General features: G+C 37.9%; 3 protein-coding genes and 2 pseudogenes across 3 annotated transcripts in view; 2 read left to right on the top strand and 3 right to left on the bottom strand.

The window, feature by feature from the left end:
• Positions 1–20,459, top strand: part of LOC122327901 — a 359,865-nt gene that overhangs the window by 245,530 nt on the left and 93,876 nt on the right.
• Positions 4,204–6,512, bottom strand: LOC122327978 (annotated as a pseudogene).
• Positions 8,642–12,206, bottom strand: LOC122327937 (annotated as a pseudogene).
• LOC122327991 (gastrula zinc finger protein XlCGF49.1-like) lies at positions 15,487–16,901 on the top strand. Its single transcript, XM_043223713.1, has 2 exons — positions 15,487–15,619; positions 15,786–16,901. Exons 1-2 carry the CDS (start codon positions 15,571–15,573, stop codon positions 16,508–16,510), a joined length of 774 nt encoding a protein of 257 aa, XP_043079648.1. The 5' UTR covers positions 15,487–15,570; the 3' UTR covers positions 16,511–16,901.
• On the bottom strand, positions 17,004–20,430 carry LOC122327988. The gene is made up of 4 exons (XM_043223709.1): positions 20,215–20,430; positions 18,446–18,754; positions 18,040–18,357; positions 17,004–17,596 (listed from the first exon to the last, which is right to left on the bottom strand). Exons 1-4 carry the CDS (start codon positions 20,258–20,260, stop codon positions 17,490–17,492), a joined length of 780 nt encoding a protein of 259 aa, XP_043079644.1. The 5' UTR covers positions 20,261–20,430; the 3' UTR covers positions 17,004–17,489.

Here is a 20,459-nt window from a genome sequence, read left to right on the forward strand (position 1 = left end):
TGACATGCAAGAAGAGTCTGAAGATTCACATGAAGATCCACAGGGAACGAAACCTTACACATGTGAGCAGTGCGGGAAGAGTTTGACATGCAAGAAGAGTCTGAAGATCCACATGAGGATCCACACGGGAGAAAAACCGTACACATGTGATCAGTGCGGGAAGAGTTTCAGGCAACAAGGACACCTGAAGGACCACATGAGCGTCCACAGCGTGGAGAAGCCGCACCCATGTGGTCAGTGTGGCAAGTGTTTCGCTTACAAACAGAGTCTCAAGGCTCACATGAAGATCCACACGGGAGAAGCCGTACACGTGCGATCAGTGCGGGAAGAGATTCAGACAGTCGTCGCACCTTAAAGAGCACATGAACAGCCACGGTGTAGAGGAGTTGTACGTGTGACCAGTGCAGCAAAACATTTCTGTGGGCTTGGGCCTGAAGAAGCATCTGAAAGTTCATTGAAGGAGAAACTACATTCATATATTTTTCCTGAGAGCACTTCAGAAGTCTGTCCGTGGGAGTTAACGGAGGCCAGAGACCCTGAAAAGACGGATGCATAGATGAGATAGAGGAGATAATACTGTGGTAGGCAGAGCAGGTCACCGTTCATGGAGGGAAAGTGTTATATACTGAATTAGGGGTGGGGTTTAAATTAATATATCCTTGAGTATCTTTCTGACTGACAGAAAAATGTAAAAAAATTCTTCATCTCATCATCTTTCTTCCTATAATACATATTAAAGTGGTGTTCATAACTACAAGCACTGCTTTTTTTTACAGCGCTGACCAAAGAAACGCTGTAATGCTGCTGTTCCATAAGCGCCACCTGCTGGCAGAAAGTGAACTTGTGTTATTATTTTGTTTTATATTTGCAAGTGTTTTTTCGCTACGTAATTTACGTAGTATAATTCTACTGAGCGGAAGCCGGCCCATCCTGTTTTCACTTGAGGTTTTGAAATTATATGCAGCATTTTGTTTGGATGGTGATTAAAATTCAGTGGTTGCATCTAAATCTAAATGAGTTCTGCCAATTATACAGCAAATAAACAACACAATCATGTACAAATATCTTCATTCTCTCTTGCCTTTTGCTTAAAAATATAATTCTTACATGATTCTAACAGCTGCGAGAATCGGCCCATTTACTTGCACGTTGGAATTCAGCATCAGGTTTTGGTCGTTGAAGCTTTTTGCTGGATGACGCTGGCCGTTCCACACTACCTGCAGTTTTGGTGGCTAATCCTGCCAAGTAAAAACTTGAAAAAACTCCAACTCACCCATGTATGGTTTTATAATGATCCTAAAACATGTTAGGATGCGTTTGACTAAGGTCTAAGAACTCAACTTTGCAGGAAAGACAGATTTGAGGATCCCTGGTCAATATGAGACAACAGCTTCTGAAAAGGTCTCTTTTAGTTTGAAACTTTCCAGTTGAATGGGTTGGCCTTCTCTGGACACACTGGGCCATCACAGGACTGATTATGACTATTTGATTCATATGGACAAATCATAATGTGTAATACATTATACTGATATCTTTAGATCCATAAACTGCCACATTAAGATAATTTTATTGGCGTCTAAATCAACCATAGGACACAATAATAAAAACATTATGACCTAGATCTCCATCAAGATCTCCTTCAAACTACCCCATTCACGATGGTCTTGTTCTCCCTCAATGAACCTTTGAGACATACTTTATAAAGTTGCTTGGGATGGATTGTTGTATGAAGGGTTACTCCACCCCAAAATATTTTTTTTTTGTCAAAGTATTTACCCCCATGTTGTTCCAAGCCCTAAAAGCGTTTTTTTGTGGTAATTAAATACACTTTTAAAAATGAAGATAATATGTTAGTTCATATTTACAGTGTCTCAAAATCGTACAGTCGAGTACATTTAGATGATCAAGTTTATCTTAGGAAGTACTAACGAATCATTTGTGTATCAAGTACAAAATTAATCTTGCGAAAATAGAGCACTTTAGTTACATTATGCAAGTGAACTTTTTTTTACCTGGGAACACTTTAGAATACTGTTCCACATTAATGAACACAAGAAGACATGAGTAATGCAATATTAGCACTCAAGTAATTACTACTAACAAGAAACTCTGAATCGTGAAATAGTAAGCAATGGTGTTTTGTTGAATGTGGTAGTGCACTCTTAGCTAATCAGGGACTTTTTTCATATCACTGTATATAGGTTCATAATTAATATAAATAAAAATATTGTATAATTAATTCTAAAGTGAAGTTCATGGTATCCTACTAGTAATGTATTACCAAATTCTTCAGAGGGAATTGCTAATTATTTGGATCAGTATTCTAGAGTGACGATTATGATTAACTACGTTATATTATTGTTACCTTATACACACCAATACATTTATTCCAGACACAGAAGACACTTAGATTTGAATTTACATTTATTTTACGAACCAAACATGTTAGAAGCAACACACACATAAATTTAAATAAAATAAATAAAACAATAAAAATAGCATAATATGACAATGCCAGAAAGTGCTTGAATTCTCGAGCTTCAATGACAGTTGGACGGTGGCGGAAAACGGGGCTGAGAGATTCTTCCCTCCTATTGGTTGTCGCTCATGATTAGCTGTTCATTTGTAAGTTGAGCAATTCTGAACTTTTGTTCGATGACACGCCCACATTCTGTCGCCAACAGTCACTGTCGTTCTTGTCGCTTTAAGTCACCAGCTCTTCATTGAAAATGAATTGGATCTTGTTGCTCTGTCGCTGGCGGTGTGAATGGGGCTTCAATTTTAAAGCGGAAAACTAATAAAAAATAATCATGAAACTAAACAAGACGAAATTATGTCATAACATTTGATTTTGTCTAGTTTTGGTCAACTAAAATGAAGAGACATTTTAGCATAATTACTGTTTTGTAAACCACATTTAGTCTCGATTTTATTCGTCAACAATATTGCATTATAGGCTATATTTAACTATAGTAAATCACATCACCAGCAATTATATTACGTCTTTTGATAAAGTCACATGATAAAAGATCGTGTGACGACTTATATTTAGTACTAATTTTTTATATTACCGAACAAGAAACTTAGTAATAGTAAAAACTATTAAGTAATTGAACTCGGTCAACTGGTAGTTCACAATTAGCTAATCAACAAATACAAACACATAAGAACTACTCTATACAGATTCTTAACCAATTTGAATTATGCATAACAATTAATTCTAAAATGAATATAATGGTAACAAAATATGACTCATATATTACCAAATCCTTCTGAAGGAACTAATTACTTGGCTCAGTTTTTTTAAGTTGCAAGCATCATAACTCCCTAATATTGGCTGACATCTTTGTTTGTTTTTTGAGATATATAATGGATAGTTTTGGATAGCAATGACAAGTGTTTCCACATCCTTCTAAGGAACCTACTAGTTAACTGGAATCAGTATTCCAAAGTGAAGATCGTTTTAGGCCACTGGTACTGATTCAAGTGTTACCAAATCTAGCCAAATTAATTACTAACCATTACTAAACTCTACATTTTCAATGACTTCAGTAATTAGGGAGTTATCATGACCTTCACTTTACAATACTGATCTAAATGATCATGCACCTGTATACAGTAGTTCTTAAGGAGGTATGAAAATAATAGTTACTGATTGGCTAACAGTGAAAGACCACATTTGACTAAACACTGTTACTTACTATATCATTATTCAGACTTTCTTGTTACTAGAGCGCTAATCTAGTGTTACTCGTGTTCTTGTGTAGTTATTCAATAATGAAGGGCAGGGTAACACTTTAGTATGATAACACTTAACTACGAATTGTCTCTCAATAAATTCTTCATTTGCTACTTATAATTGTTAAGTTTAGGTATTGGGTAGGATTAGGAATGTACAATAACTCATTAATATGTGCTTAATTAGCACTAATAAATGGCTAATGGTCTAGTAATATGCATGCCAATAAGAAGCGAATAGAGTATAACCGTGTGAAAAAACGAAAAGTAAAGTGTTACCAATACATAAAGTAAATCTGAATAAAATAAGATTGGAATTTCCCCTTTTCTCCATTGGACACTTTTTAGTACAGTTTCTCCATTGGGTACCTGAGTACAGTTTTTTGATGCTCTACCTGACTCTGCCACTTACCTCTAACTTTTTAACCTTTCAGCTGTCAAACCTTTTTCCAAATAAAAAGAGCATGAATAGGATTTTTAATTTCAACGAACTTTAATGTGCTTCTTTGGGACTAAATCCCTCAAAAATGTTTTCACATCGATCACATTTAAGGTTTCTCTCTGGTGTGGATCATCTCATGCCTTTTCATAGTTCCTAACTGTCTGAATCTCTTGTCGCAGTGTGAACACTTGTAAGGTTTCTCTCCAGTGTGAATCATCTGGTGCCGTTTTAATTCTTTAGCTGTAATAAAAGTCTTCTCACACTCAAAGCACATGTATTCTTTCACCCCAGTGTGTATCTTCTGATGGGCTTTTAAATTATCCAGCCGTGAAAAGCTCTTTCCACACACAGAACATGAATGCGGTTTCTCCTTTGAATGAACGGTCAGATGATTCTTCAGGTTCGTAGCCCACAAAAATGCCTTTCCACAGAGATCGCATATGTGCAGCTTTTCTCGAGTGTGGATGTTCATGTGCATGGTAAGGAATCCTTGTTGTGTGAAACTCTTCCCGCACTCATCACATGTGAACAGTTTGTCTCGGTGTGAATGTTCATGTGTTTCTTAAGGACTCTTAACTGTGCAAAACTGTTTCCACATTGATCACAAGTGAATGGTTTCTCTCCCGTATGAACAGTCTGATGCACAGTAAGGTTTCCTTTTTGTGTAAAACACATGCCACACTGATCACACGAGTAAGGTTTCTCTCCGGTGTGGATCCTCATGTGCATTTTCAGATATTCTGACCGATTGAATCCCTTGCCACAGTGTGAACACTTGTATGGTTTCTCTCGGTGTGGGTTCTCACGTGTGTTTTCAGATTTTCTGACTGGCTGAATCTCTTGTCGCAGTGTGAACACTTGTAAGGTTTCTCTCCAGAGTGGATCCTCTGGTGCTGTCTCAGTCGTTCCGCTGAAAAAAAAGTCTTCTCGCACTCAAAGCACACGTATTCTCTCACACCAGAACGCAGTTGGTCACATGTGAACGGTTTCTCTTCAGCGTGGATCATCATGTGAATCTCAAGACTCTGTTTGCTCGTCAAACTCTTTCTACACTGAGTGCAGGTGAAAGATTTCTCATCGGAGTGACTCAAAGGTTTTTCTCCAGTATTCGCATGATGTTTCTCCTCCTCTTCTTCACTCGGTTCTTCAATCTTTATGTTTTCCTCAATCAGCTCTGAAATTCAAATAAAATGTGAATTTTTTTACTAAATCACAGAGAGAAACGTGAAAAGGACTAAAAGTGAAGCCTGACGTAATTGAAAAGTGTTGATGACTAAATTATTCTTCTTTTATATTGGCGATAAAGAATTAAGAATAAACACCAACCTGTTTGTACTTCAGTGTGTTTCATTCTGCAGGGCTCAGAATCTCTCATGTCCTCACATGGAAAAACTCTAAATCTATAATTAAATGTAAAACTGAGAATGAAATCCTTTAATTCTTGCAAGAAAGGTTAATCTAACACACAGATGCTCTGTAGTAAGAAAGACAGGGTGTGAATCAGTGAATCAGTCTTTATTTTGATGGGAAATATTGACTTTGACCTTCAGGTTTATCTCTTGAAAACAGTTCTGACAGGTCATAGCCATGCCACTGTTAGAGGAACGCTAACAAAAAGGTTTAGCTACGACAGAGAAATCAGTATGAAGGTTAACTCTGCAAACACACTATAAAAATTATGCAAGAAACAAATAATCTGCTAACTGGCTTTAACAAATATTTAGTTAATATTTAACCGATCCAACAAAATCATCCCAATGCCCTGCAACTTTAGAAAATGTACAAATATAACAATTTTGGCTTATAAATTAGTATTTGTATAATCAGTTGTACAAACACCATGGTTAAACTATGGTTAATGTAGCAAAATCATTGATAATTTGTGGTTACCATTGTTTAAGTGTAATAGCCATGTTTGTCATTTTTAAGGAAGTTGTCCGCTTACATAATGTTTTACAGCTACAGCAATTGTGTCTTTCATAACCTCATTTAGGCTAATAATGGATAAATGAATGAACAATGCCATGACGTGATCAGGATGTTAAAATAAAAGCCTCACCTTTCAGAGCAGACGTCTTTAAGCAATCTCGTGTCATGTTCGTCACCAGTTCCCTTAAACATTTCTGATGTGGTCTGTGTGAATTTGCAGAAAAAAACAGTAGAAGCTCAAAACCATTACAGAAATTCAAATGGTGAAGCCATTACAATAGCTTTTAACCACCAATAGAAACCATCACATACCAGACACCATTATAGTTTACTTTAAAACAAATAAAATTCCCAATATAACCATTAAATCCATTGCATTGTTTTGGGCAGGGTTATATTGTTTTGTTTTTGATGTGTTTGATTTTTTTTTATTATTATTATTATTATTTCAGTAGCTCTGATAAGCCTCAAATCTTAATCGTTCATTAAAGCTGTATGAAGTAAATTTAATGTGTTAAAAATGTACAAGCGAGTACATAATCAATCCATTTTCCAAACTGTGTTTTACCTGAACCACTAAGGTAAACCAATAATAACAATATTTATAATAATACTAAGTGTTTCTTCGTACTATTTCAGACTGGTTCTTGTTATCACCGTCTTAGTAACACCTCACAACAGAGAGAAGCAGCTCAGGACACAACAGCCCTGTCGAGTTTTGTTCAACCTAAACAAACATATCTAAAACAGGCTAATTAAAGTCCAGGTATACTGCGTTCCGTTCCGTTCCGTTCCGTCTCGCGCTCGCCGGTCGCGTTCCGCAGTATCCGTCCAGAAAACCAGACGCCACTTCTTCTTCTTCTTCTTTTGTGGTTGGCAAACCCGCATCCGGGTCTTACCGCCACCTACTGGGGTGGAGTGCGATTATTTATAAATAAATGATCCTGTTAATTTAAATGAACTTTCAGAAGAAAGTCATACAGTTTCTGGGCATTCTGAAGTACATTTCTAACTTAAAAAAAAATTAATTAGTTTTCAGCAAGCTGGTTCTTACCCCCATTTTTTTAATTTTCCATATATCTGGTCTAGATTTCCCACTTTTTAAACTGTTTAACGTTAAATATAAGAGTAGTGGTAGTGCACTCTTAGCTAATCAGGGACTTTTTCATATCACTGTATATAGGTTCATAATTAATATAAATAAAAATATTGTATAATTAATTCTAAAGTGAAGTTCATGGTATCCTACTAGTAATGTATTACCAAATTCTTCAGAGGGAATTGCTAATTATTTGGATCAGTATTCTAGAGTGACGATTATGATTAACTACGTTATATTATTGTTACCTTATACACACCAATACATTTATTCCAGACACAGAAGACACTTAGATTTGAATTTACATTTATTTTACGAACCAAACATGTTAGAAGCAACACACACATAAATTTAAATAAAATAAATAAAACAATAAAAATAGCATAATATGACAATGCCAGAAAGTGCTTGAATTCTCGAGCTTCAATGACAGTTGGACGGTGACGTGAAAACGGGGCTGAGAGATTCTTCCCTCCTATTGGTTGTCGCTCATGATTAGCTGTTCATTTGTAAGTTGAGCAATTCTGAACTTTTGTCGATGACACGCCCACATTCTGTCGCCAACAGTCACTGTCGTTCTTGTCGCTTTAAGTCACCAGCTCTTCATTGAAAATGAATTGGATCTTGTTGCTCTGTCGCTGGCGGTGTGAATGGGGCTTCAATTTTAAAGCGGGAAAACTAATAAAAAATAATCATGAAACTAAACAAGACGAAATTATGTCATAACATTTGATTTTGTCTAGTTTTGAATCAACTAAAATGAAGAGACATTTTAGCATAATTACTGTTTTGTAAACCACATTTAGTCTCGATTTTATTCGTCAACAATATTGCATTATAGGCTATATTTAACTATAGTCGTCACATCACCAGCAATTATATTACGTCTTTTGATAAAGTCACATGATAAAAGATCGTTGACGACGATATTTAGTACTAATTTTTTATATTACCGAACAAGAAACTTAGTAATAGTAAAAACTATTAAGTAATTGAACTCGGTCAACTGGTAGTTCACAATTAGCTAATCAACAAATACAAACACATAAGAACTACTCTATACAGATTCTTAACCAATTTGAATTATGCATAACAATTAATTCTAAAATGAATATAATGGTAACAAAATATGACTCATATATTACCAAATCCTTCTGAAGGAACTAATTACTTGGCTCAGTTTTTTAAGTTGCAAGCATCATAACTCCCTAATATTGGCTGAAGGGCAGGGTAACACTTTAGTATGATAACACTTAACTACGAATTGTCTCTCAATAAATTCTTCATTTGCTACTTATAATTGTTAAGTTTAGGTATTGGGTAGGATTAGGAATGTACAATAACTCATTAATATGTGCTTAATTAGCACTAATAAATGGCTAATGGTCTAGTAATATGCATGCCAATAAGAAACGAATAGGTATAACCGTGAAAAAACGAAAAGTAAAGTGTTACCAATACATAAAGTAAATCTGAATAAAATAAGATTGGAATTTCCCCTTTTCTCCATTGGACACTTTTTAGTACAGTTTCTCCATTGGGTACCTGAGTACAGTTTTTTGATGCTCTACCTGACTCTGCCACTTACCTCAACTTTTCAACCTTTCAGCTGTAAAAACCTTTTTCCAAATAAAGAGCATGAATAGGATTTTTAATTTCAACGAACTTTAATGTGCTTCTTTGGGACTAAATCCCTCAAAAATGTTTTCACATCGATCACATTTAAGGTTTCTCTCTGGTGTGGATCATCTCATGCCTTTTCATAGTTCCTAACTGTCTGAATCTCTTGTCGCAGTGTGAACACTTGTAAGTTTCTCTCAGTGTGAATCATCTGGTGCCGTTTTAATTCTTTAGCTGTAATAAAAGTCTTCTCACACTCAAAGCACATGTATTCTTTCACCCCAGTGTGTATCTTCTGATGGGCTTTTAAATTATCCAGCCGTGAAAAGCTCTTTCCACACACAGAACATGAATGCGGTTTCTCCTTTGAATGAACGGTCAGATGATTCTTCAGGTTCGTAGCCCACAAAAATGCCTTTCCACAGAGATCGCATATGTGCAGCTTTTCTCGAGTGTGGATGTTCATGTGCATGGTAAGGAATCCTTGTTGTGTGAAACTCTTCCCGCACTCATCACATGTGAACAGTTTGTCTCCGGTGTGAATGTTCATGTGTTTCTTAAGGACTCTTAACTGTGCAAAACTGTTTCCACATTGATCACAAGTGAATGGTTTCTCTCCCGTATGAACAGTCTGATGCACAGTAAGGTTTCCTTTTTGTGTAAAACACATGCCACACTGATCACACGAGTAAGGTTTCTCTCCGGTGTGGATCCTCATGTGCATTTTCAGATATTCTGACCGACTGAATCCCTTGCCACAGTGTGAACACTTGTATGGTTTCTCTCCGGTGTGAGTTCTCACGTGTGTTTTCAGATTTTCTGACTGGCTGAATCTCTTGTCGCAGTGTGAACACTTGTAAGGTTTCTCTCCAGTGTGGATCCTCTGGTGCCGTCTCAATTGTTCAGCTGTAATAAAAGTCTCTTCACGCTCAATGTAATCTCTCACACCAGTGTGTATCTTCTGATGCAGTTTTAAACTTTGCAGCAGTAAAAATCTCTTTCCACAGAAAGAACATGAATGTGGTTTCTCTTCTGAATGAACTTTCAGGTGTTTCTTCAGGTACGAATCCCTCAAAAATATTCTTCCGCACTGATCGCACGTATGCGGTTTCTCTTCGGTGTGGATGGTCATGTGTCTCTTCAGTTGCGATGAATGTGTGAAACTCTTCCCGCACTGATCACATGTGAACGGTTTCACTCCGGTGTGGATGTTTATGTGTTTCTTAAGGATTCTTATTTGTGCAAAACTCTTTCCACACTGAACACATGTGAACGGTCTCTCTCCCGTATGACCGGTCAGATGCGCAGTAAGGTGTCCTTTTTGTGCAAAACTCTTCCCGCACTGATCACACGTGTATGGTTTCTCTCCGGTGTGGGTTCTCACATGTGTTTTCAGGTTTTCTGACCGATTGAATCTCTTGTCGCAGTGTGAACACTTGTAAGGTTTCTCTCCAGAGTGGATCCTCTGGTGCTGTCTCAGTCGTTCCGCTGAAAAAAAAGTCTTCTCGCACTCAAAGCACACGTATTCTCTCACACCAGAACGCAGTTGGTCACATGTGAACGGTTTCTCTTCAGCGTGGATCATCATGTGAATCTCAAGACTCTGTTTGCTCGTCAAACTCTTTCTACACTGAGTGCAGGTGAAAGATTTCTCATCGGAGTGACTCAAAGGTTTTTCTCCAGTATTCGCATGATGTTTCTCCTCCTCTTCTTCACTCGGTTCTTCAATCTTTATGTTTTCCTCAATCAGCTCTGAAATTCAAATAAAATGTGAATTGTTTTACTAAATCACAGAGAGAAGCGTGAAAAGGACTAAAAGTGAAGCCTGACGAATTGAAAAGTGTTGATGACTAAATTATTCTTCTTTTATATTGGCGATAAAGAATTAAGAATAAACACCAACCTGTTTGTACTTCAGTGTGTTTCATTCTGCAGGGCTCAGAATCTCTCATGTCCTCACATGGAAAAACTCTAAATCTATAATTAAATGTAAAACTGAGAATGAAATCCTTTAATTCTTGCAAGAAAGGTTAATCTAACACACAGATGCTCTGTAGTAAGAAAGACAGTGGTGTGAATCAGTGAATCAGTCTTTATTTTGATGGGAAATATTGACTTTGACCTTCAGGTTTATCTCTTGAAAACAGTTCTGACAGGTCATAGCCATGCCACTGTTAGAGGAACGCTAACAAAAAGGTTTAGCTACGACAGAGAAATCAGTGTGAAAGTTAACTCTGCAAACACACTATAAAAATTATGAAAGAAACAAATAATCTGCTAACTGGCTTTAACAAATACTCAGTTAATATTTAACTGATCCAACAAAATCATCCCAATGCTCTGCAACTTTAGAAAATGTACAAATATAACAATTTTGGCTTATAAATTAGTATTTGTATAATCAGTACAAACACCATGGTTAAACTATGGTTAATGTAGCAAAATCATTGATAATTTGTGGTTACCATTGTTTAAGTGTAATAGCCATGTTTGTCATTTTTAGGGAAGTTGTCCGGCTTACATAATGTTTTACAGCTACAGCAATTGTGTCTTTCATAACCTCATTTAAGGTAATAATGAATAAATGAATGAACAATGCCATGACGTGATCAGGATGTTAAAATAAAAGCCTCACCTTTCAGAGCAGACGTCTTTAAGCAATCTCGTGTCATGTTCGTCACCAGTTCCCTTAAACATTTCTGATGTGGTCTGTGTGAATTTGCAGAAAAAACAGTAGAAGCTCAAAACCATTACAGAAATTCAAATGGTGAAGCCATTACAATAGCTTTTAACCACCAATAGAAACCATCACATACCAGACACCATTATAGTTTACTTTAAAACAAATAAAATTCCCAATATAACCATTAAATCCATTGCATTGTTTTGGGCAGGGTTATATTGTTTTGTTTTGATGTGTTTGATTGTTTTTTTTATTATTATTATTATTATTTCAGCAGCTCTGATAAGCCTCAAATCTTAATCGTTCATTAAAGCTGTATGAAGTAAATTTAATGTGTTAAAAATGTACAAGCGAGTACATAATCAATCCATTTTCCAAACTGTGTTTTACCCTGAACCACTAAGGTAAACCAATAATAACAATATTTATAATAATACTAAGTGTTTCTTCGTACTATTTCAGACTGGTTCTTGTTATCACCGTCTTAGTAACACCTCACAACAGAGAGAAGCAGCTCAGGACACAACAGCCCTGTCGAGTTTTGTTCAACCCTAAACAAACATATCTAAAACAGGCTAATTAAAGTCCCGGGTATACTGCGTTCCGTTCCGTTCCGTTCCGTCTCGCGCTCGCCGGTCGCGTTCCGCTTGGTATCCGTCCAGAAAACCAGACGCCACTTCTTCTTCTTCTTCTTTTGTGGTTGGCAAACCCGCATCCGGGTCTTACCGCCACCTACTGGGGTGGAGTGCGATTATTTATAAATAAATGATCCTGTTAATTTAAATGAACTTTCAGAAGAAAGTCATACAGTTTCTGGGCATTCTGAAGTACATTTCTAACTAAAAAAATTAATTAGTTTTTCAGCAAGCTGGTTCTTACCCCCATTTTTTTTTTAATTTTCCATATATCTGGTCTAGATTTCCCACTTTTAAACTGTTTAACGTTAAATATAAGACGGAAAATCTGAAGAAAAGTTGTTCATGAATCTGAAAAGAGCCTGTAACACCTCTAATTAAAACTGAGATCTAATGTTTTTTTTGGTGTCTTATCCTTTGCTGTTTGTACTTTTGTCATAACACTTTTAACACTTAAAGCTAGTGAAAATGTTTTGCTGTTTTATATCGTGTGTAAATGATTATTTATTTTGAGAGATGTTTCTGTGGTGGGTCAGTATTAGGTTGTAAATCGGATCATTGTCTGTAGATTAACTGTAGCTATAAATACAGGGTTTACGCTGAGATTGAGAATCGCTGATTTACACCATTTGTTAAGTAGCATGCTACGAGGTAATTTTATTTGAATTTACATTTCATTTCTGCGTCTGCTGACTAAAACATTTATATCATAACTAGGCAATGAGAGAAAATGTTATAGCCCATGTTCGTTACTAGTACTGAATGCTCTTTATTTTTAAGGTTGTTATCATTTGCCGGTTTCTAGACAAACCAAAAAATATGTGTTATTCACCTTTGACAGTGTGGTTATCAGCAATACCGTCCATACCTTGTATTTTTTTTTAGGGTTAGGGGCATGTGAAAACTGAAGAAGAGGCTGTAACACTTCTGAAAGGACATGTATCAGGGGCCAAGCACCGAATGTGCACCACTTGCCCACACTTTGAAACATTTTACGCAAATAACTTTTGCACCGTAAGCCACAAAAATCACGAGGTTTCACTTTTTCACTTTTTTTTAATTGTTCAACCGGTTTTTTTTAAATAAACGAAGTAATAAACGTTTAGAAAGTGTACTTGTTTGTTTTTTCTCTCTTTCTAGTTATGCTAATCCCGGAAGCACGTGTTCTGCTCAACACGCCAGTCCACTCGGTGGCGGTAACGCACTACGAGCAGGTTCGTCGACCGCCGAATAAACACCAACGAAGAAGAAGCCGACGTCTTCGCCACCCGCGCGCTCCCGGCAGCCTGCTTCGAGTGTTTACACGACTATAAAACACAGCCGTTTAAACGACACCAAAGAGGTAATTTCTGAGCTGTTTGCGGACTCAAAAGTGCACCACGACATGCGACGAGACCGGGACGGAAAAGTTTAGGATATGAGCGAATCTGTGTTTTGCGCTTTCGTTTTTGTGATTGTTTAGATGTCTGATTGATAATGAGGCCGCTACTGAATGCTCTTTATATTTAAAGGTTTTATCATTTGGTTTTATAGTTTCTAGACATGCCAAAAAGATATGTTCTAGTTTCTGTAATGCCATGAATGCAGTTAAATCTCAACAACTGTGGTTGATGTATGTCTGACTTTATATTACTGATATATATATATATATATATATATATATATATATATATATATATATATATATATATATATATATTCATTCGGTATAATTTCATAAGACAGTCATATTATGTTTTAATAGAGCAGTTTAATAGTCTTTCAGTAAATATCCTCGTGCAATCAGTTTGTAATTTAACCCCAAAATGAAATTTATCTCATTAACATTTTCATGCAGTTACTTCAGGTTCATACAAGACTTCAGTCAAAAATTATGTTTTGTTGAGACAACTTATTTTTAATGTATGCCAACATGTCTTTCACTAAATGTAACGCCGTCATTTTAATCTATTAAATTTGTTCACCGAAATATTTATTTGTTTTAAATGAATGAAACGTACAATTCATTGACCTGTATATAGATGATGTATAAGTAAACATAAATCCTTAAAATGGGAGTTAAATTAATAATGTAACTGAATTTATTTATTAATTTAAACGGATTTAATTTAACTGATATATTTTGACAGATTAGCTCCTCCCACTGAAGTCATGATGTCAGTGAAGCTCCTCCCACATGAAGCACACCTTCAATGAAGCTCCTCCCACAACCAAAATTTCAGTGAAGCTCCTCCCACAATATCACCTTCAGTGAAGCTCCTCCCACAACCAAAATTTCAGTGGAGCTCCTCCCACAACATCACCTCCAGTGAAGCTCCTCCCACAATATCACCTTCAGTGAAGCTCCTCCCACAACCAAAACTTCAGTGAAGCTCCTCCCACAACATCACCTTCAGTGAAGCTCCTCCCACAACCAAAAACTTCAGTGAAGCTCCTTCCACAACATCACCTCCAGTGAAGCTCCTCCCACAACCAAAATTTCAGTGAAGCTCCTCCCACAATATCACCTTCAGTGAAGCTCCTCCCACAACCAAAATTTCAGTGGAGCTCCTCCCACAACATCACCTCCAGTGAAGCTCCTCCCACAACATCACCTCCAGTGAAGCTCCTCCCACAACATCACCTTCAGTGAAGCTCCTCCCACAACCAAAACTTCAGTGAAGCTCCTTCCACAACATCACCTCCAGTGAAGCTCCTCCCACAACATCACCTCCAGTGAAGCTCCTCCCACAACATTACCTCCAGTGAAGCTCCTCCCACAACCAAAACTTCAGTGAAACTCCTCCCACAACAATCTCACCTTCAGTGAAGCTCCTCCCACAATATCACCTTCAGTGAAGCTCCTCCCACAACCAAAACTTCAGTGAAGCTCCTTCCACAACATCACCTTCAGTGAAGCTCCTCCCACAACCAAAACTTCAGTGAAACTCCTCCCACAACAATCTCACCTTCAGTAAAGCTCCTCCCACAATATCACCTTCAGTGAAGCTCCTCCCTCAACCAAAACTTCAGTGAAGCACCTCCCACAACATCACCTTCAGTGAAGCTCCTCCCACAACCAAAACTTCAGTGAAGCTCCTTCCACAACATCACCTTCAGTGAAGCTCCTCCCACAACCAAAACTTCAGTGAAACTCCTCCCACAACAATCTCACCTTCAGTGAAGCTCCTCCCACAATATCACCTTCAGTGAAGCTCCTCCCACAACCAAAACTTCAGTGAAGCTCCTCCCACAACATTACTTCCAGTGAAGCTCCTCCCACAACCAAAACTTCAGTGAAACTCCTCCTACAACAATCTCACTTTCAGTGAAGCTCCTCCCACTGCGGTTCAGTAATAAATGCTGGAATATTCCCATCAGTCTACAAGTGAAGACGAGCATCAGAGAATCAGGAAGAAGAGAAATCTGCAGAAACAGAGAGAACATGAGAGATCCAGAACCCTGCAGAATGAAACACACTGAAGAACAAACAGGTTGGTGTTTATTCGTCATCTTTCATCAGTGAGGCTGAAGAACATTAATATATACATCTTCAGGTAGTTTGTCAGATTTTGTTTTGTTGCAACAGGAATAATATATAGATCTGTGCAATAATGTAGTTGAAGTGGCAAAAAAAATAACATTTAACTTTAATTTCAGGATTGATTGAAGCCAAAAAAGAGAACGAAGAGGAGGACATACATGTCAAAATCGAAGAAAATAATTTCAGTCCCTTTCAAACTGAGCAGAAAGGTTCGCCGAAAAGAAGAGCCAAGAAATCTTTCATCTGCACTGAGTGTGGAAAGACTTTGACGTATAAATACAGTCTCGATGTTCACATGAGGATCCACACCGGAGAGAAACCCTACACGTGCTATTACTGCGAAAAGAGCTTCACGCAGTCGGCAAACCTCAAGGACCACATGAAGATCCACACCGGGGAGAAACCGCACGAATGCGATCAGTGCGGAAGAACCTTTCTGTGGATCTCAAACATGAAGAAGCACATGGCGGTTCACTCCGCGGAGAAACCGCATGCGTGCCCTTCGTGCGGCAAGAGCTTTTCGTGTCTGCGAAGTTTAAAAGTGCATCAGAGGATACACAGCGGTGTGAGGGATTACATGTGCTGCGAGTGCGAGAAGACCTTTCTGACCGCCGATAAACTGAAGCGGCACCAGAGGATCCACACCGGAGAGAAACCTTACAAGTGTTCACACTGCGGCAAGAGATTCAGCCAGCTAGAAACCCTGAAGTCCCACGACAGGATCCACACCGGAGAGAAACCCTATCACTGCGCTGCTTTCGGGAAGAGCTTCAATCGATCGTCTTCTTTACACAGGCACACGAGAAACAAGCACAACAAGATCTTCAGAGCCAGCTCTTGAAGCTCTGACCGGACATGCATCTAGACCTAAAATATCTTCTGTGTGAATCTGTCCAGACAAAGAAGCGCCATCGTCTACGGTTCAAGAACGGGCATTTAAACCGTAACAGTTCTTACACGAATAAAAGATATTTTTATTTTAATGGTGCATTAGTAAATGCTGAAATGAACACGAACAAAGATTTATGAACGCTGTAGAAGTTCGTGTTAACTAATGAACCTCATTGTAAACATTCTCTGCTTTTTCTGGTTCTTGTGTTTTTCGGGACGCTTCTTTTCTTGATGTTCTTCATAGAATAGTTATCTCAATGCCGCATTTGTCTGTTTTTAATGCATAGTGTGTTGCTGGTTGTACGTGAAATTAAGAGAATGATTAAAAGAGTAAAATGCTGAACGTCATTTGTCGATTTTGTGAAAATGAACGTGGTTTTGTTCATCTAGAAGTGTACCGTTACATCCTAAGATTGTTGATGTTTCAGTGGAAGGCTTGTAACTTTTAAGTTAATGTAAGTGTTTCCTTTTTTAAGGAAACTTTTCTTTAACTTTATTCATTTAAATTTTATTCATTTGCTTTTTATTTAGGTATAGGTCTTTTATTTCTAAAACGTGTAACAGTAGTAACCATGCATTATTATTTAGTGCATTACTATTTGTGTAACCACAGTTAAATACCGTAATTTTACCGTAATTGTTTTTTTGCTTTAATTTCTAGTAAAACGGTAGGTTAATTGTTAACGTTAATGGTTTTAATGCAAGACTATAACCTTTGCATTTGAAAAAATAGCAATGTTTTTCACGTTTATATGTACATTCCCAAATCCCAAGTTTTAAAAGTTTATTCTTTTGAAGCTTTATTTACAGTTTTTCCAAATAATGGTTTAGTTTGAAAGAGCTTAGCAGCCAGTTCTGTCTTGTCATAATTGTATTCAACAAACTCGCAAACTAATATATTCATTTAGGTTACAACTTTCTTGGACTCTTCAAGATCTGAAGTCATAAATCACGGCAGCGACAGTAGCCACGCCCACCAGAGCAGAGACGACCAATCGGATCACAGCTTCATTGGGACCGCAGCACGAGACCGAGTCTGCGGGAAGAAACCGAAGAACACAGAAACATTAAGGCCTGTTTTTACCATAAATATAACTAAATATCTACTCTATACTAACAAAGAGGAATAATATTATTGGAAAATCACCTTTCAAAGTTATTTTTCATTACACTGCTGATAAAAAACTCTTCAGTTAATCAAAATCTTTTAAGAACTTTTAGACAAAAAGCAGTATTGTATTAACTAAGCAATTTAATTACTGTTATGGTTATTATCTGATGCTATAGATGATAATATTATTGTTCATTGGCGTGGACACCAATATAGTTTGCGCTATAGTTAGTTATTGTCCATCAACGTGGACGTTAATATAGTTATCGTTTGATATCTGCATGTTGTTGATGGAGATTGATATAGTTATTGTTATAGTTCCCAACTCTTCAGATCTCCAAAGTGAAGTAGCGCTAGGTTTGTCGTACCTGAACACGTGTGACAGAGTCTGCTGACGTCCAGATGTTGAGTCTGGTTTCTGATGGGGTTGTTGATCACACAGCTGTAGCTGTTTTTATCCTGATGTTCCACCTCCAGAGGTAGAGAGAGACCGATGCTGAGATCAGACGCACTGATGCTGGACAATAAACTGTTTCCTCTGTACCAGGAGAGAGTCACGTGACTCGCGTTCACCGCCGAACACAACAGTGAGCAGTTTGATGAAGATGAAGATGATGAAGCACACTGTGAGGAGTCTCTTCTGATGACAGGAACCGGCAGGTAAGCGGCGTTCATTTCCAAAGTATCTGCATAAGCAGACGTTCCAGATTTAATGTGTCTTTTTCAAAGCCTTTAATGTAAAATAAACCAAAACACAAAAGCACCGTAACTCACCGCTGACAGTAACACCGAATCTCTTGTACAAGGTTCTCCCGCCGCTGATGGCTGTGAGTTCGTAAACTCCAGAGTGCTCAGGTGTGATGTTTATGATGGACAGAGATCCAGTTTTTTGTTCCAGCATGAAATGTTCTTTGCCGTGATACACATATTTAACCTGCTTATGGATTTCAGCGATTAGGTTGTCTTTATTTTCAAATGTCCACAGTATCAGGTCATCTCTCTGTACTTCAGCGACACCAGTGAGCAAAGTGACAGAACCTCCCTTCATCCCTGATATGAACTCAATTTCATCGGAAAGCACACCTGGAGATCATATAAAACACCCTCTCAAGTACATGTCACTTTCGTCTTTCAGACGAACACAGGCTCCTCCTCTAATGCTTGTGGATAGCGGCCGTTATTTTGAAGCTCCTTAAATCGGATACATCCGCAAATACTGCGAGATCAAACTAATCAAGACTTATACTTACAAGTCCTCTGAAGCAGATCGATGGATTTAGGACATATGATAGCGTATATGTTAGTTTTACCTCGCAGTACTTGCAGATATATGTGATCTACAGAGCTTCAGTTAAATGGCCACTATCCACCAGCACTACCGAGCTTGGAAGAGCCAGGATAACTTCATATACACTTAGGATGGCTTTGGGGTGAATCGTTTATGGCGTAATTTTCAGTTTTGGTGAAGCATCACAAAACCCAACAACACATTTTTTGGAGATATTAACGCGTTGCCTAAAACAGTAACAGCTGCCAAACTGGCCTTTTTTGGGACCATTTCGTTTTAAAAAGTTGGGTTTAAGGCATGTGGCGTAAACCCTAATCGTTGAAGAGCTCATTGGCTGCTCGTTACGCAAACAGTCCAATCACCGAGGAGGGGCTCGCAGGAGCTATAGACGTATTTCTGAATGGGAAAGTGTCGCTCGTGTCACTGGTTTAACCCTCTTTGTTGTCGCTAAGAGTCATGGCTCGTGCTTTTATGTCTTTGTTCAGTGCAGCAACACCAAAGTGTTGTTTTCATTTCGGCACGTTCCTGCGGTGCAAACACGTCAAAAATGGGGTAGTACCACAATTAGTTTGGGCACTATGATATAGTTATATAGTGATATAGTATGTGGAACCATCAGCTGTCTAATTAACAGTATTTATTCACTTACTGTAACTGCCCTTTTATGCGGTCCCTGCCTTTTCTCGCGAGCGACCAGAAAGTTTTTCTGGAGGCGTGAAACAGAAACGCTTCACTGTAAGAAGACCTGTTCAGAGCAAGAACGGTAAGAGTTCACACTTACCGTTCTTGGGCTTACTGTTCAGTTTTGCAGTCCGCCGCTTTAAACGCTTGTAAGCAGCCTGGATTGGTGCAAAAAATGCTTTTCTAGATCGTTTTTTTTTTGCCTTGTTTTTTAGCCAAAATATCTAAAACTTCTTAAATCGTGTCAAAATTACTGCCTTGTTTTCTGAAAAAAAAGGTAATAAAAACGATCTTATAAAACAATCTTGTTTTGTGTTTGAAGATCATTTTTCCTCACCCCATTGGTCTTACCCTTATTTAACAATTTTTTGGATATTTTGGCTGGAAACGACAAAGTTGTAGGATAGGAAAACATTTTTTCCAATATGGTTCCTACAGTATTATCGTGAACTCTGCTACTCTTTTCATTTGCAACGATTTTGAAGCCATCGTTGGTTAAGTTAGTAAGGTAAAGGGTACTTTTTTCACCCGTGCTTAATTAAACACGTACTCGACGATGTTTTCAGTGGCTCACCTGAAGAGATGAAGGAGATCAGCGCAAGAAGAAGCAAGAACATCATCCTCAGTTTTTTCAGTCTGTTCTTCTCACGAAGTCTGCTTGCGGATGTAAGAAAGCACACCTCACACCACAGCGTGCTTCAAACACGATAAACCACAGGCGTTTGCTGGCCTCGTTTAAAGCTCAGACTCAGCAGATCAGAAATGCTCCAGAGAGAAGTGACTTTCACTAAAACGAAAGACTGGATTCATTCAAACACT

This window comes from Puntigrus tetrazona, chromosome 22 (genome assembly GCF_018831695.1).
Source record: "Puntigrus tetrazona isolate hp1 chromosome 22, ASM1883169v1, whole genome shotgun sequence".
In the NCBI taxonomy this organism is placed as follows: Eukaryota; Metazoa; Chordata; class Actinopteri; order Cypriniformes; family Cyprinidae; genus Puntigrus; species Puntigrus tetrazona.